Here is a 16,886-nt window from a genome sequence, read left to right on the forward strand (position 1 = left end):
GAAATGAGGCGGTCCTGTTCTCCAGAGGATTCCGTGGTCGGCGTCACCAGCTCACCCCGCCCTTACCGCTGTTACCTAGCAACAGAGCTGAAGTCGGACGGCAGAAAGTTTCGATGCCCCTTGGTTTTTAAAAACACTTAAACCGCCGCTCAGGTCGAAGTTTACGTGTGATACACTCGCACATCGGACGTCTTGATGCCGGTCGTCTCTTCAGAAAACGCTGAAGAGTCGGGCCGAGAAGGATCCTAACGCTGGAGCCTTCGCTCCTCGGGGGATGGAAGGATGCATTCGTCGCCCGCCTTTCGAGGAGCTTTCGAAAGTTTAATATGTTCCACCAGCTGAGATCCGCAATTACAGCAGCTTGGAAATAACTGGAAACCTATCAGACGTTGAGACTTCCATAGAAAATGTTTACTGACGTTATAAATCAAGTGAGGAGTCATTTTTCTCATAGACTTCTATAGAGAGAACCAGGGGAGTCGCCCCCTGCTGGTCATAACAAAGAAGGTTTCAGGCTCTTTTGCATTCCATTTGTTATAAACAGTCGGTCTGAACTCGGAGACGTCGTAGATGTTGGCCACACGGACGTCATTTCATCGTCTGCAGCTGGTTTGTCTGTCAACTCTCGTCGTCTCCGCCCGACCCCACCGTGGGCGGCAGGAGCGAAGCAGTTTTTACTTTTTGAAGTTGATGTGTTGTCAGAGTACGTGTTGCCCCCCCCCCCCCACATCAGACCTGCTCATTATAATCACCAAAACTTCCCGTCTTTCATTCCGCTCTGATTTGTCCTTTCCCACTTTTCTCCTCGTGAATGTACGACTTCCCTCCAAATATCACCCCCCCAATATTTTTGTCTCCCTCCTCTCTTATCTCTTCTCTGCCGTCTTCTTTCTTTCCTTCACCTCCGTCTCGCTCCGCCTTTCTGTCCCCTTCTCCCGTCTGCTCTGTCCTTAATTTCCCCTTTTCACTCCCGCTCTCTCTCCGCTGCCTTTATTCAGTTCACTTCCTATTCACTGTCCTTTATTGGCATGAATGTTGGATGAGCAGCTCTGTGAAATCAGCTGAATAAAACCAATACAGAATCTCTGCCACGTAACAATAAGAGTCCCTCCATCCGTCTCTCGGCCTTTTGTTGCACCTCGACATATTTTGCCCCCTTCCTAACTCGCTCTCTTGTGCTTCTTCTCTCTCTCTCTCTCTCACTCACACACACATGCGTGTACAACACTAAGGAACAATTTTCAAACTATATTCAGTTTGGACGTTGGACGTTTAATTGGCCCCTCTGTGTAAATGTGGGCCCCTCTATGGCCCCTGAGTTAGAACAAATCCTTGATCCGCCACTGGTGATAACACATCGTCATGTAGCGTTGCCCCACCCCCCAACATGACGTTAACCATTCCAGCTAAATGTTTAACGCTAACCTGTCATTCTTGGGCTATTTTCAATATTCCTTATCTATTATTAATATATTAATATATTAATATTCAACGACCCTTTAAACCAAACCTGAACCGAGTCTTAACCACTCATTCATCTCAGCCTCAACCAGTTATTTCATTAGTTAAGAAACACTGGACGTAGAGAACTCATCACTGTGATCCAGATTTCACTTTGAGATTCTGTTAATCACTTTTAAATCACCGGCTCCACGTGATATTCGAGACCTTTTGACCAGAGATCCAGATTTTAAACTCTCTGCTCAGGAGAGGACCTAAATCTACTCCAGGGTCTAATTTGAATTTTACACTAATCTGATCTAACGTTAAAAACCAAAATATTCATTTTTGTTTTGTTTTCACAGAGGAAACACCCCCCCCCGTTACTTTTCAACTCTTTTCATCTCTTCACCTCCGCTGCTCACACAATCCATCACCAACTTACTCCTCCGACTCCTTCTCCCTCCTCCTCTAAATTTAAATTTCCCTGATTCTCTCTCCTCGTCGCTATCTCCTCCATCTCCCCCCCCCCCGCTCTCTTCTTCCCACTTATTTAATTTGGTATCACATTAAGGCTTCGGAGGAGAAAGTTAATTACGCAGCATTTTGAATTATGAATTGTGAGACTGTGTAGTAACATATTGCCTCATTTCTCACCACAGACTGAAGCCTCGGTGAGATGTTTCACAGCTACTTTGCAGGTATCACAGACGCCATGTTTAGTGGGATCTTTCATACGAGTTCAATCTTTTTTTTATTAACTTGATATGATCTTTTTTTAAAGCCCACACGACAGATGAAAGGCTTTGCCCTAAATACAATATTATATAAAATCAATAACGTGAAGAAAATTACTTTTTGAAAGTCCTGTCAGTATTCCTCAATTAGCATTAAGCTATAATGTGGCGGTGGTTATATGAGGAATAAGACAAAGGTATGACCCGCTCTTTATTTTTACACGCCTGTAACTCGACTCAGCTCTTAAAGTGAAAAACAAATGAATCACTGAAATATTCGGTAACACAACAACATTAATTAGAGACGTCTCATAAAATTAATAATCTGTTCGACACACTGACTGGACGAAGCTGGAGGACGTGACAACTCCGGAAAAGAGAAGCCAAATCATTTAGATCGCCCCCTGGTGGCTGGCTACGCTATATGTCAGAAGCCCTGCCTGCTCCGTGTTAGCAAAAGGGACATAAAAAGTTAAAATACACGTTAATGTATTTTTCTAAAGATGATTTCTGTCATTAAAGTCAGTTCTTATCCAACGTATCCGGTGTTTGTTCTAAAGCTATTTGATGATATAATATGTGAAACGTCAGGATGACACCACGGTCGGGTCGGCCTCCATGGGAGCCCGCAGGGCAACGATGTGTTGTTGGGCCCCTGTTCACCTCCACCACACATGGCAGTGTCATTATTCATGCAGCTGAATTAATTATCATATAAGTCTGTTGATAAAAGCATCATTTGGTTAGTGATTCATTGTTATCATAAGTCATTTCTAAGCAAACGTGCACATCTTTGAGCTAAAATCTTCCAGATAGAGCGTTCCGTCTCATTCCGTTTTTTAACGTTGAGCATAAAACAAAACGCAAACAAACTTATCTGAAAACCTGGGAATATGGGAATCCACTGGAAGCAAGAGAAGAAAGTGTTGAGGTGAACCAACGATTTCTGTTCAGGGTCCAGTTGAATGTTTCTTGAACTAAGACGATAATTAAACGTTTAATGACAACACGGAGCACGATGACGCTCCATTTGTACACATCGTTATAAAGACGTGTGTCACTTAAATATAAGTACGGATTTGTGGTGAGATCAGACTCCCACATTTACACTCTACTTACTGTTCCTGACCCCCCCCCGCCTCCCCTACCCCTCGCTCGCCCCCGTCTCCAGTCATTTACATTTATATTGAATTAGAAGTCGTGGTGGAGAGCGAGTGGAGGCAGCCGAGACTGATCATAATGGGAGATTATGGGCCGACTGCACCACCATTATGTCGTGTAATTACAAAGAGAGAGAGAGAGAGAGAGAGGGGAGGATGGATGGGGCCCCTGGATGCCCAGATGTCAGGATCTATTTCATTTAGGGGAATAATGTCTCTCTGTTTTTCGAGACCATCTTTTTTTTGCCTGTAAATATTATGGAAAGCTGGACCCGTTGTTATGGGTCACGATTTACGGCATTAAGAAGAATGTGTGGGAACTCACCACTGCATCTTCATCCCGCCTCCAACTGATGCTGTACAAATACATGTATATATATATATATATATATATATACAGTATATATAAATATATATAGTTTTACCAATTGTCTGTGGTATATAAGAAAACCAATTTAACAGATTCATGACCCACGTCCCAGCATCTCATTCCCGTTCTCAGGGAAACATGTCGTCCTGGATTGAGACAATAGTCGCTAAATAAAGACTTGTCTCCATTTATGAAGTTAACGTATCAGATATATACGGGCGCTGCCATCTTGAGCTTTTGACGTCTGCGCAGCATAGTGATCGTGGAGGATCCAGGTCCTGCCAATCAGCTGTAATCCTGCGCACATTTTTTATCTTCAGGTTTTTGTTCATTTGTTTCCACGCGTTCTATTGTGACAACAGCACGTCGTGTTTCAGGTTCAGATTAAATGAACAATGTGCTTGAGAAGAAGACGGGTTTTTCTGGTGGAGAATGTGATTTAAGTTCCGTCCTGAAAAAGTGTTTGAATGTTTCCCGTCTTATTTAAAACTTTTAAACCAGGTGGAGACGACACGGAGCTCAAAGGCTCTGAGGAGACATTCATGTCGTCCTATCAAGGTCAAAGACAGTTGATTGAAACTTAATTTAGATCAACTAATTTATTTCTAGATTCGATGCTGAATCTACTGTGACTCAAATATGAATTTAAATAAACTAGACAGGAATAAAAAAATCTTGCTCTGCTGACTGAGCTCATTACATTACATCCTGACCCAAAATCACTCTCAACAGGAAATACATGAAATTAAAGAGAGGATTGATTTTTCTCTTGTTTGTGATGGACTGTTTGTTCAACAACTGTATCTGAGTGGATTTGTGTTTAAGCAGTGAATTATAAGGCTGTAATTTACCATAACAAACAATCCCAGGTACTTTTTATTTCTGTGTTTCTATGCAACCTCCCTAGATTCATTACTTTGTCCCTTTTGGCTTTGATGAACGTATAATGTCAATATTAGCTGTAAAGGAAAATCATATTGTGGGCTGACAAAAACAATTACATCTACCAGCGTATGAGAGCGAATCACAGGTTAACGTCTTCGATTAGATGCAGAGTAGAAAAAAAAAACAAGCAGCAAGACCTCAACTACTTCCAAGAGGGAGAAAAGTCTGGAGAGGCACAAAACAGACAGAACAAATAATAAAGATAAAACAAATAGTGGAAAGAGGAACTTTATTTTCAGCTCGTGGGTTTGTCAGGGTCGTCCACCGGTAAAGAAACATCTTGAAAACGAAGCTCGAGGCCGAACAGCAGGGCCGTGCACAGACATTTTTGGGGGGGTCAGGTGCTCAAGTAGAAAAAAGGGGTGCCCCTAAAGTTACATGCTCGATTCGACCCCTCGTTCACGAGTGAGGGGGGGGAAGAAGGGTGAATGGAAGGGGAAGGATTGGTGGAGGCATCTGAGACGGAGCGTGATGGGTTGACCGGGTGTATGTCAGATTGACAGGTGACTGGGGGTGTAGTTGTGAAGAGGCCCCGCTCCCCAACCTAAGATAACTTAGACTTCACATTGACTCTACGCTTGTTTGCTTATTGTCCGACAAGCAGAGCAAGCAGCTGCTCCTGTAGGCGGAGGTCAGAGGTCAGAGGTCAGAAGCAGCAGCCGTTCAATCTTTTACGTGGTTGAACATCTTTTAATGATTTTTGGTTCCCTGCCGTTTATGCTCTAATAGAAACAACCATTTAAACTTTGGGATCGATGAGGGGGATAACAACAGTCATTAAGGCCGATAGCTCTGAGGTGTGAGCCTGAACTGTGAGCGTCATTATCATTAACAAGCAATAACATTCTCGTTCTGGGAGACGCTGATAATCTTTGAGCAGTAAATATCTCCAAGTGTCACTTTGGAGGTGAGCAGTGACTGAGCCATTGTCAGACTGGACGATGGCGCCACCTAGTGTTTGCTTCACCATACTGGCATTTTCATGTCTGATGTCCCATGTGACAGATCTTTAATAAATATCCTGATAATAGGCTGATTTGGTTGTGAGCTGTGTTTGCTTTTGTTGCATGTCTATATTCTTGTATTAAACATATTCGCGTGTTATATTTAACAAGCAACGTTCAGTTTCTTTTATATATATTGTTTTTTAAGGCAGACGACCTACTTCTTTGTTATGTTTTGTATTTCTATATTTTAATGATAAGGTCTCAAAACCTGTGTCCATAGACTTAATTCAATACAAATGTTATTTTATAAAGAAAGTAAATAGATGCACACGAACTTTTCCACAAATATATATATAAAACAGCGCAGTATCAGACATGTTTTTACAAGTACAAATACATTAAACATTGACAAGGTTTTCCATTATGTTACAAACTGATTCTTCATCCTGGGAGAAGTACCTCACAAGTGACTGTCTGAGGTTTTCTTCCTGTTGATAAAGTTTTTCTTGGTAGTTTTACTCTTGTTAGTAAAGAACAGAGAATAAACATCTAGATAAACCCAATGAGACAAATTGTGAACGTGGGTTAAACAAATTAAATTGCATTGATTGATTGATAAATATGAACATGGCAACTGACTATAATCATGTGTGAAATAATCACAAATTAAAAACATGGATTATAGCTGCAGTGGCCACAGAATAACACAGCAGAGGAGTGTGTGCACACATTCAGATTAAACCATATATAACCATAAGATTTTATAATTTTTCCTGTGAAGCACTTTGTCACTTGGTTTAGATCCGTGCTGTACGAATGCAGTTATTATTATTATTATTATTATTATAAGAGGCGCTAAAACATTGCGGCTTTTATTTTGAAGGCTTCACATACAGGAAGTAAACATTGATGACGCACATACTGCTTCCTGTTTGCTTCCTGTTTGCGGCTTCCTCAGTTTGCGTGTTTGTCCCACAGACTGTTTATAAAGTTTGTTCTTTCATTCCTCGTTTCACGACGCGAGTCCGGCTCCGGTCATGAGCGCCATCATTCCCCGGATCGAGCAGCTGTCCGCCCGGGTGGTCCGCGTGTTGGGCTGCAACCCGGGACCGATGACTCTGCAGGGGACCAACACTTACCTGGTCGGCACCGGGCACAGGTGACAGCGGGTTAGCATGAGCAAACATTAGCTTAGTAACTTCCATAACTAACTCACAATCTGCCCAAAGTACATTAAGACTCCACACGATCATGGGGAAACCTGACCTCTGCTTTTAGCCCATTGAGCTACTGTCCTGTCAGCGGAGGGGAAAGTACTTCACACCAAACCTCACTCAAAATGTTCTCAATTCTGCGTTTTCTTGCTTGTAAACGTAAATATTTAGTGTAAAGATCAAGAGTGAAAATGTAAAATAACGCCTCAGAACCCATTTATTCTTCCGGCTCACACTTAGCATCAGAAATAGTTATAATTCAGTCGGGACCTCACGCCAAACTCCACTCTGACCTTTATGCATTCTGCGTTTTTTTTTTTTTTTTTTTTAAATCCTTAGAGAGAATAGATGTATATTAGTGTTTAACTACCAAAATTAAAACGTATTAAAAGGCAATTGAACTGAAAATGATTTTTAAAAAAAAGTTAATTTAAAAGCATTTACCGAGTAAATCAGGCTTAATATTAATGGAATAACTGAAAAATGAAATTCAATTTAAAGCTCGACAAACTTTCATGTGTGGTTTTGATTCCAGGCGTGTGCTGATAGACACCGGAGAATGTGCCGTGCCTGAATACATCAGCAGTCTGAAACAAGCTTTGACACAGTTCAACACCAGCATCCAGGAGATCATCATCACTCACTGGCACCACGACCACGTGGGAGGAGTGGAGGACATCTGCAGGGACATCACCGGTGAGGGCCGCAGCACATGCGGGGGCAGGTTAAATGACCCCAGCGCCTTTTAACCACTTTTAAAGATGGCTACTTTTCATCTCTGACCACCGTTTGTGTGGTTTCCCTCCTGCAGGTTCTGATGTGAGAGTCAGCAAACTGCCTCGCGCCACGCAGGTCAGGGAGTCCGCTGGAGAGAAGAGCTATACTTACCTCAGAGATGGAGATCTCGTCCAGACAGAGGGGGCTACGCTCAAGTTAGTTCACTTTATATATGTTGAATATATGGACGGCATTTTAATCTAACAGGACTTCACAAGAAATGAAACCAGAAACCAAAAGACATAAAACACACACACACTGTTAAATAACAGATGATAGCACTGAGCCATGTGTCATCTCTCTATTTCCCAGAGTGCTGTTCACCCCGGGTCACAGCGATGACCACATGGCCCTGCTGCTGGAGGAGGAGCAGGCGCTCTTCTCTGGAGACTGCATCCTGGGCGAGGGCACGGCTGTGTTCGAGGACCTGTACGACTACATGAGATCCCTGAAGGTTCTGCTGGACTCGCAGGCCGATCTCATCTACCCTGGTGAGTGAGCATGTGCTGGTACGTGTGGAACACACTATGATGTGACAGTCGTCACATCTGGGAGCTGCCCTTCAATGCAGGTGTGTAAATGAATGTCACTTACATCTCACAGACATTTCAGTATCTGCGTTTAGGTTTGCTCATATCAAAACTAAAATTATTTTATTTGACAGAATAAACAATGCAGAAAAGATTTTTCACCTCTGTGCCGCTCATTCAGCTTTTTCTTCTCTTCTGATTTCGATCTTTTCACAATCATTCGTCATTGTTCCCCTCGTTGTTTCAGTCAAGCAAACAAACAAACAAAGCTTTGTTTCATAAACTGAAAACCATTTGAAAATGAAACGATTACACACAATTAACAACTTGAATTTACTTTTTAAATGGATCAGCGTCAGTCTGAAGCTGCTGTTGTCTGAGCAGGTCACGGCCCCCTGGTTCAGGACGCCGGCTCGAAGATCAGACACTACATCAGCCACCGGCAGCAGAGAGAGCAACAGATCCTGGCGGCCATTCAGGACGGAGCAGGAAAACCTTTCTCCTCCATGGAGCTCGTGAAGACCGTGTATAAGGTCAGGACAAAACCCTGCCTCACTCTGATGCTTTTTCCAGCCTGACCTAAAGGGCTGAGTGCTGCGAGCACTAAAGATACGATCAGCTGTACAGAGGTGGAGCGTTGTAAAACATCTGCTCTGAATAGGTTTGGTGGCATTCATACCAGATGGGAATGTGTTCAGGTCTCAGTGGAAGCAGATGCAATCAGCAAGTTTCTTTGAGTTTCTTGAGGACTTAATAAAACATCTGTGATATTCTTTGGTCAAAATACCAAAAAGCACCACGACACCCTCCTCAGCGCTCTGTCTCCTTTAAAATACAAAGTAAACTTGCTAAATTATAGTTGTGTTTCGATTAAAGCACCTGGAACATTTATCACCTGCCGACGTTTGTGTGTCTGTGTTATCAGCTTGGTCTTTCAAGCAAATTAGCCGACTGTTGTATGAGGAAGCTACAGCTACGACAAGCTGTTCCATTCCAGTCCACCAGGTGGCGATAACGCCGAATAATGACTAACTAATAATGATACTGTACAAATAGAGCACTATAGAGCAACAGTAAAAAATGAAGGAGCATCTAATCTTGCTGCTGTTGATCAGGAGCTAAAGGAATAGAACTATGGAAACGACCTGAGATTACAAACCCTGCCACCGCTCACACAATCCTCTCTGAGCTGTGCTTTGTTTTCTCTGGATTCACAGTAAAACATGTTTCTAACAGTTTTTCACTGCTTCTCTTTAACAGGAAACACCTGAACACCTGCACCGAGCAGCTAATGTCAACTTGGTCCATCACTTAAAGAAACTGGAGAAAGAAGGCAAGATTTGCGTGGGTATGTCATTTTTCTTATTGTGAAAACTATCAGGGTGGAAACTGAAGAATTCTTTCTGCGTCAGTTTAAGGTCATTTTTATTAGATTCGGTTAAAAATGAGTTTGATGGTTCAGTGACGTGGAAGAGGGAGAATGTTTCCTCTTTCATTCCCGCCCATTTCATTGAATATTAAAGTATGTAAATATGCTGGGATGTCAAATAAAATTACACTCACTCACTGTCAGCTCCATTTCAAATACCCTGATTATTGTATTTATGTTTTTACAGTTGAGTCCTCAGAGAACATGAAATGGAAAAGTAACCTGTGATTTTCACCAAGACACTGAAGAAAAAGACTCTACAGCCGTCTTCAGACATGTCCTGTGGGGGACCTCTGGAGAATTGGGTTTGGACGTTTTCCTTTCGCCCACGAACGACGCAGCGGGAGCTTCTCTGCACAGACGCATTCGAAACAGCAACAAATCAAACGAGAGGCGGAGCAGCAGACAGAGGCAGGACGTAACATGTTCATTCAGCTGCAGTGAGCACATAGTTTTTTAATTACAGCACATCGACACCGGCGTCGGCATTTTATCACCACAAGCTCTCCTGACATCTTTGTCTGTGTCTTCTACATGTGTGGTGTTGCTTTTACATGCAGAGATTTAACGTCCCACGTTAAGCATCATCAACACGCTCACTATAAATCATAACTGTGCAGTAGGTCATTGAATGATTGGTCGTGATGTTGTTGATCTTCCCTCCAATGAAAAATCCGGGGGGGGAATGAAAAATCGGTCTCAAAGACTTTCAACTCTGACTCATTGTAAACTTTGATTTTTGATAATTAACCTCTATGACCTCATTGTTAGAAGTGCCTAAATGTATTTTCAATCAGTCACTAGAGGGCAGTATCTACTGTCATTTAACTTGAGAGGTAAAACTTTGAGCGTTGCAGTTTTTGTTCCTGCGAAATGACCCAAGAATTTTTAGGTTCAATTCTAATGTGAATTAATTTTACTGTGAATGTGTGTTGGAGAATTTAAAATAATGAATCATCATCATTGTGCGTCTGGTTATTTTTTACGACCACGAATGAGGATTATTGTGTATTTGTGATCATTCTGAGGCAGATAGTGATAATTATCTATCAAATATAACTGTTTTGTGACGGTTCCTCCAAACGTAGAATAGAAATGTGAACAAGTCAAAAACAATAAATAGAAACAGAAGATGATAATTATAAACTTTATTTCTATAGAACTTTTTAAAAATCTGAGTTTACAAAGTGCTTTGTTAGCAAGTAAATATAAGAGAAATAACAACTAACTACTTTAAGGTCGGAAACAAGTTAGTGTTCAAATGAAATGAATAAATAAACAAGTTTGTCACATGAACACATAAAACTGAAATGGGTTTTAATAAGTGATTTTACAGGAAGTTACAAAACAAAGATAAGTTATGAGAATAAGTAAAAGTAAGTATTTTATTTATTTATGTATATATATATATATATATATATATATATATAGTAGAAGGGAGGGGGGGTGTACAGTCAAACAGCCGGACCGTGGCGTCTCAGAGGGACCAGAGGAACATGGCGGCTCCGGCCCTGGACGCAGCCGCCTCCACCGCCGCTTCGTCCCGCTGATGACCCGAGTCACGCACCGGACAACACCGACACACGCTCCCCGGCACAGCCCGCACATGGCTCCTCAACTCCCGGGTAAGTTTGCCGACCGACCCTTCACTCGCATTCACAGAAATACTAAACATTTCTCCGGGTACCGGGACTTCACGGCGCGGGTTTCACCCTCAATGGCGCCGCGACTTCCCCCGTGACGACATGTCAACGCGCGGGTGAGTGTGCGGGGGGGGTTTAACCCGGGATACAATGCGGGGCGTGCGTTTATCCAGCAGGTTGTTTTAACTCTTGTGTTTCACCCGCTTCGGTGAAGTGTCGCACCGCTGACTCGCAGCCACCAGCGCCGGGGCTTCGTCGTGAGCCACCCGGGTGAACGCGCTCCTCTCCGCCGGTCGCAGCCGCCGGCCCGCCGCCCCTCTTTAATTCAAAGTGCGGTGCGACCATCACGCCGGGGCCGAGGTGTTCGACTTCCTGGTTAGAAAACACAAGCTGCGGGTTTCATCTGCGTGAGTCTGCGTTCGCGCCACTTCCTGTCGCCAGGTGTGAAAGCGAACTTCCAGGTGACGCGTTTAAACGCTCGCCGGTTTTTTTTTTTTTTTTTTTTACACGTGTTTGTGTTGATTTGAAGTTTGAAGTTTTTAAAGTTTTAACTTCCTCAAGAAGAGTCGAGCCTGGCCGGGTACTTCCTCTTTGGGTTTTTCAAAATAAAACATCGATTCCAGCGGTGCAGCGTGCTGTTAGCTGCCTCAACTCGGAGGCTGAAGACGGATTGCGTCACAACGACGCGACTAGACCACCCCATCGCTAAGTGACGAACAGATTTTTAAAAGACGTAAGGACATTGGCAAACGACGAGACGACGACGACTCTTCAGCTCGCTCGCTGGGCGACGACGATCCTCTGTAGATCGGACTAGTCTAATTTCAGTTCAGCGTTCTTCAGAGGATGCGGTCTGAATTGAGATCGAGCTTGTGCGTCACAGAGGTGCGACTTGGCTGTTCCGATTACGAAAGCTCCTTCAGATACAGCCGACAAATGTGTCCTTCCATCCCCGAGAAACAGTCAACGGGTGGATCCTTTCCGGGCCCAACTAATCCCAGAATTCAAGTGACAAACAACGAGACATGTGATGCTAACTGTACACATGTTTAAAAAAAACAAAGAAGGGGGATGGGCGTGTCCGACATCAGCCCTTTTGCTGGGTAGCGGCAATATGGGTGTGACGAACCGGTGACGTCGATTCCTCTCTAGACCCGACTGTCTCATTTCTTTTTCGGCGTTCTTCAGAGGACGCGGTCCTCTTATCAAAAGTAGGCTTGGATTTTAAAAAAACGGAGGACGTGACGGCTCCGAAAAAAAGTAAAGCTAAAGCGTCTCGAGCGCACCTTCCCTGCCTTGTTCCTGTTCACGCTGGTTTGATGGATTAACATAATCAGCTGGTTTTGGGGGGGATGGCCCGTTCTCTTTTAGACTGGGAGCCCCCAGAAAATGACCCACCCTGTTCCTACGCCCCTGTCCACTCCCAGTAATCACATTCAGAATTTTAGCGTATCAAACAGAATTCCTCCTCCCGGTGCATATTGACCACTCGGTGCTACATCGCTGTTTGTGTTTATTAGAATAGAAATCCAGCTCAGTTTAAACAGTCAGGAAGTCGTTTGCCAGTGCAGGTTCAAGAATGTATCTTTGCTTGCTGTTGTGTTGGTTGGTGTGTGTTTGCCGATGTGCTGGTATGTTACCATAGAGAACCTGGGAGTTTGCCTACGTGACAGGTGCCATCGGACTCCTCTGGATGTGTTATCTTTTGAGGTCTGGACTTTTTTTTTTTTTTTTTTGTGGCTCTTTCGAGCTTATTTGCTCTCCGCTGCTCCCCGAAGTGAACTTTGAAAAGCATTGCAACATGTGCAGCAGGTTGCCAGGTCTCTGTGTGTATCCCCCTTCTCAGTGAGCTGATTTCTGTAACTTTTTGTTTTCTTAAATAGTTGAGAGGGTCCAGAGAAGTGTAACAAAAATTGCTCATGCTTGTTTTCTATGTTCGTGGATCAACCCCGGATCTGTTTCTATTTTGGTTTTGTTACTGCTTTATTATGATTTGGTAAACTCGGCTTTAATGTAGCAGGGTGGTAAGTTGTCGACTTAAATAAATGTCAGAACGCTTCAATGCATTTTCAGTGCCAAAAGTACCTTAAAGTGCTGCAGCAAGAGTGCAGGAATGTACTTAAGACCAAGATCTTAACATGAGATTGGCAGCTTGCCCAGAGTGGGATCCTTAGTCGCTTGAATTCACTAAACCACGTGAGGGCTCAGATAAAGTCCTGACCAATGACAGCAGCAGGAGCAGCAGGAGAAGGAGGAAGGGCAGAGGCTTGACTGTGCACTTCTCTGCAGCAGGTTTTCCACCAGGTCTTATCCTCTGCAACCAAATCCATGCTAAAGAAAAAGTGGTATGCTCATTTTAAACCAGGGCTGGGGAACCTTTTATTTCTATCAACGGCTATTTCTAATTTTTATAACATCCTGCATGGGCTGCACTAAATAATAACACAAAAATCACTCTCCCTAATGCAGCAATGCTGCAATTGCTTCTATTTTACTTGGCAGTGATGATGATGATGATGATGATGATGATGTTAGGTCCAGACAGCCAGGTCCCCCCCCCCCCCCCCTGTTTTAAACCATCATTATAATATTCTGTGTTCTTTTGCAGATTGAAAATAACTTTTGTCTGAATGTTTCATTTGACTCTTGGTATGCAGTTAAACAAGTACAACCTAACTAGGTGGTATGAATGTAAACATTCTCTGTAGTAATGAAGTTGGGCAGCATTGTCATCATCCAGCGTTTCAGTGAAGCCAAACAAACCCGGCGGAGATTTCTTAGGAAGCTCAGACTACAGATTCTCCAGAAACATGTTTCAAAGTGTTCAACATTTTTGTTTCTAGACGCACACCGTTCGACATTTGGTTCTACTGAGATGTTTTCCAGTGAGTGTGTGAGTTTGTTGCTCTACTCAACTGTGTTTGTTTATGTCTGTCTGGCTCTTCTCACTTCCACCAACTTATCTCACACACACACACACACACACACACACACACACACACAGCCACCTGGCTTTCTGTCACGCAGCAGAGACAGTCGTCTTCCAGGTCTGATCCTCCTGAGACCAAGTGCTCTAATTAACCAGCGCCACACACACACTCTTAAAACCTGCTGCAATTCAAAACCCCACAATTACTGTAATAATTCCTGTTCTAGAAAGACTGTTATAATGAATGTGTAAGTATTGAATATATATGTTTGTGTATACAGTATATAATAGTATATGCACAAGCACAATCTCTAGACTACTCGTAGCAGTAACGAGCTCTGGTGTGTGCAGGTGACAAATTAAAGGGAAATCCTGATATGTAAGTGCAGACACAGCATCCAGATGCTTCCACACATTATGATCTGCACTGTAGAGTACAACTAAACTACAGCTAATGTCCCATCATGCCTTGTGGCATAAAAATGCTGAGCAGGCCCGGCCAATTGGCAAGAGGAAATCACGCTCAGCTGGTCGCTGTTTTAGGATCAGAGAGTGAAGTGAAGTCAGCATTTAGATTCATGGGAAATCTCAGAAATCTCACCTGATTGAGTTTCTCTTGTTAAGTTCAGACTATCTCTGCTTTTTCTGCGGACAATGTCCAAACAGGACATTTTTTTTTTTTTTTTAGCATTTGATTATCTCTTGTCTTAAATGAGGCCAAACTATTAAAGCATGCTGAAAAAATAAACAAGCGAACGCATGCACAGTCAGCAGGACCTTCCTGTGAGCAAACCTTAATGAAAGCTGTGCAGGGTCGAAGCACCAGACCCGGGAGCCAAGTGTAGCAGGTTGCATAACAAGCGCTAATTTGGTTAGCTGGAGCTGAAGGTGGCTGTAATTCTCCTGCACTGTGACAGCACAGCTGAGTTAGAGGGAGGAAAAGTCCACGGGCCTCCAGCTGGATAATACAAGCTAATAGCATAACAGGCTTTTGCAGAACAAACGTAGGCCGTGGCCAGAGCTATAATCGTGGTGTTCTTCACCACTTTTTTTGGAGGTGGGACGTTGTTGCTAGGAAAACAGCGAGGAGGTTAAACCAGTCCAAGAAGCACTGAAGTGGTTATTGACGCCAAAATTCAAGACTGTGTTTAAATTTAATCGTGTGGTTAAATGACATGTTTAACACTTCCCCTGATTCCCACTTTCGCACATCTGAAGGAAGAGAAGTGTGTATTTCATCTTCAGTTATGACATTTGAAAACAGAAAATAAGATCCCCCCCCCTCCACAGCTTGGTTCGTTGTGTTTTTATTCGCCATCACACATCTGTGGCTGTCGGCCGCGTGCTGTGAGGAGTCTGAGGACGGTTGTAATAATAAAAGCAGAGTTTGGAGACTTAGAAATCAACGACCTGAGTGTGAACATCTTGCGGCTGAGCTTTTGGTTTGTTAAATTATTAGAGCGCGACCGATCTGAGCCTCTCGCTGACAGTATTGGTGTTTATGTTTGCAGATATGCTCAGACTTGAAAACGTTTAGTTTACAATGATCAGCTCAGCTCTCGTGTTGACAGGGTCTTTGTTAAGAATTGTCCTCTTGCAGTAGTTAACACAACAACCTTTGTTTTTTCTTGATAAACCCTCCACCGTGGATTTTAACCACTTCTTACCGTCTGTGATGACTCACAGCGCAGGGAAGAAGAATGAGTCTTTCCTGGGTTTTTATTGATGAAGCTCGGACATGTCACCACCCGACGCAACTTTCAAGTGCACAAACTGAGCCTTTCTGAAGCTGTGTGCAGGAACATTTGTACTTGCATGTGTGCTTGTGCAATTCACAAAGCAGTTGGGTAGAGATTAGCTGTCCATCCCTCCTACACACACACACACACACACACACACACACACACACACACACTCACACACACACACACACACTCTCACACACCGTGACGTGCACACATGCTGACACATGCACACATTTGCAGCTCTCAGCGGTGGCAGGTGCATGTTGAAGTGCTTGTATGGTTTTGAGTCGGCCGTATCCAACTGGCTACACACACACACACACACACACACACACACACACACACACACACACACACACACACACACACACACACACACACACACACACCAGAGGAAAGAGCAAGCAGATGTTTGGGCTTCTGTCCAAAAAACTTGGTTCTTCTTTTTAATACTTTTCTTTTCTCACACGCACACATTTGTACATCTATCTAGTGAGTACACTCATTGGCATAATGCATTCCCCAGCCCTTTACCCTAAACTTAAACCATCACAACTAAATACTTAGCTCTAACCCTCAAACAGCCCATTGATAATGAGAAAGTCCGACATCCTCTGCACTAAAGCCTCAACAAGATTGGGGAATCTGGGATCTGTCCGCTTGTAGTACCTCGTAAATTTGTACAACATAATTCAATTTTCTTAATCTTAATTCTTGAGTTTAAGCTAATTAAAACCCAGGAGTAGTGATAAATTGAAATTAGAGATTTCAATTTATTGAGATTAATTGAAAACATGTTTTCATGTCGATGAGCAGAAAGAAGAGGAGCGAGAGAATGTGGTTCACTGGAAAACATGAGATGTGTGATATTTCCTGAAAAGATGAGTTTTCACTAGGTTACATAAGTGAAAGTGGGACGGCGCTCAGCGAGCAGGTAGAGCCTTTTAGTGTTTGTGCTCAAGGGCTCAGCAGCATGACATGTGATCTGCTGAAAAATAAAATAAAACATTTTAAATGCTT

General features: G+C 43.2%; 2 protein-coding genes across 4 annotated transcripts in view; both read left to right on the forward strand.

The window, feature by feature from the left end:
- The first annotated feature begins 6,493 nt into the window (after positions 1-6,493).
- Positions 6,494-10,509, forward strand: lactb2 (lactamase, beta 2). The gene is made up of 7 exons (XM_020106970.2): positions 6,494-6,758; positions 7,349-7,509; positions 7,625-7,745; positions 7,903-8,081; positions 8,505-8,653; positions 9,381-9,468; positions 9,737-10,509. Exons 1-7 carry the CDS (start codon positions 6,637-6,639, stop codon positions 9,775-9,777), a joined length of 861 nt encoding a protein of 286 aa, XP_019962529.2. The 5' UTR covers positions 6,494-6,636; the 3' UTR covers positions 9,778-10,509.
- Positions 10,510-11,033: 524 nt separating this feature from the next.
- Positions 11,034-16,886, forward strand: part of LOC109642880 (nuclear receptor coactivator 2-like) — a 35,865-nt gene continuing 30,012 nt past the window's right edge. For all 3 annotated transcript variants that reach the window (XM_069510618.1, XM_069510616.1, XM_069510617.1), the window contains exon 1: positions 11,034-11,174. The gene's annotated coding sequence lies outside the window, so the exon portion shown is untranslated. The remainder of the gene's footprint in view (positions 11,175-16,886) is intronic.

Source organism: Paralichthys olivaceus, chromosome 16 (assembly GCF_024713975.1).
Source record: "Paralichthys olivaceus isolate ysfri-2021 chromosome 16, ASM2471397v2, whole genome shotgun sequence".
In the NCBI taxonomy this organism is placed as follows: domain Eukaryota; kingdom Metazoa; phylum Chordata; class Actinopteri; order Pleuronectiformes; family Paralichthyidae; genus Paralichthys; species Paralichthys olivaceus.